Here is an 808-nt window from a genome sequence, read left to right as displayed (position 1 = left end):
CCGGACTGCTTCCGGGGTCACTCGCGCGCAGGATGCAGGCCACCCAGCACACAGCTGGGGAATGACGCCCCTCCGCCTGCGCCCCGCGCTTTCATCCTGGGTCTACTCCGCGTTCTTGGACGCGCGGCCGAGAGGACTCTCGGGATCACGCCCGCTGTGCAGCGCCGGCAGCCCGCGTCGAGGCTGCAGCGGAGCCGGTGAAAAAGGGTCGCGGACGTGGTGGGCGCGCGGGGAAGTCCAGGGGCGGAACCGGATGCGGAGTGGAACCGGAAGTGGGCGGTGCGGTCCGTTAGGCCGAGGCGAGTCCATTTGGGACGCTGATGGATGGGAGTTAACCGTCTGTCTTTGGGGGCGATCCCGCTGGAGCTGGCCCCCTGCTTCGGGCCGGTTCGGACCGGGGTTTGAATTTGGAATACATGTTTATGAGGGCTGTGGACAGTAGCCCCCCCACGCCTGAGACTCACTTCCCGAGATGAGCCTCCGGCCCCAAAGTTGGATGTCGCCTCCCCTCTCAGCCGGGGCGGTGGGCTCGTCCGCGCGGGGAGCGGGAAACCGGGAAAATTAAGAGCGCGCGGGAGCTTACCTCGGCTCTCCTCTTCCCCCAGCTCCCGCGACCCTCCCGCGGCCCTCCCGCGGCCCTTCCGCCGCCATGCCCTGCTCCGAAGACATCGCCGCCGTGTCCCCCAGCAAGCGGGCCCGGCCCTCCGAGGCGCCCCAGCGACTGCGCTTCATGCGGCTGTCGGAGCACGCCACGGCCCCGACGCGGGGGTCCGCGCTCGCCGCGGGCTTCGACCTGTACAGGTGAGCG

At 69.8% G+C, this 808-nt stretch overlaps 1 protein-coding gene across 3 annotated transcripts in view; it reads left to right on the top strand.

Annotated features, from left to right (window-relative positions):
• The window catches only part of Dut (deoxyuridine triphosphatase), a 9,326-nt gene continuing 8,518 nt past the window's right edge, over positions 1 to 808 (top strand). The window contains exons 1-2 of one of the 3 annotated variants that reach the window (XM_013510306.1): positions 1 to 197; positions 606 to 801. In XM_013510306.1, coding sequence (XP_013365760.1) covers positions 62 to 197; positions 606 to 801 — 332 coding nt within the window. In that variant the 5' untranslated portion in view covers positions 1 to 61. The other 2 variants (XM_005376703.2, XM_005376704.2) reach the window with 2 other exon arrangements.

The sequence above is a fragment of the Chinchilla lanigera genome, unplaced genomic scaffold (genome assembly GCF_000276665.1).
Source record: "Chinchilla lanigera isolate Chin_1 unplaced genomic scaffold, ChiLan1.0 scaffold00008, whole genome shotgun sequence".
Lineage (NCBI taxonomy): Eukaryota > Metazoa > Chordata > Mammalia > Rodentia > Chinchillidae > Chinchilla > Chinchilla lanigera.
The sequence above is the reverse complement of the archived record's forward strand: the minus strand, read 5'-3'. Positions and strand labels throughout refer to the sequence as shown.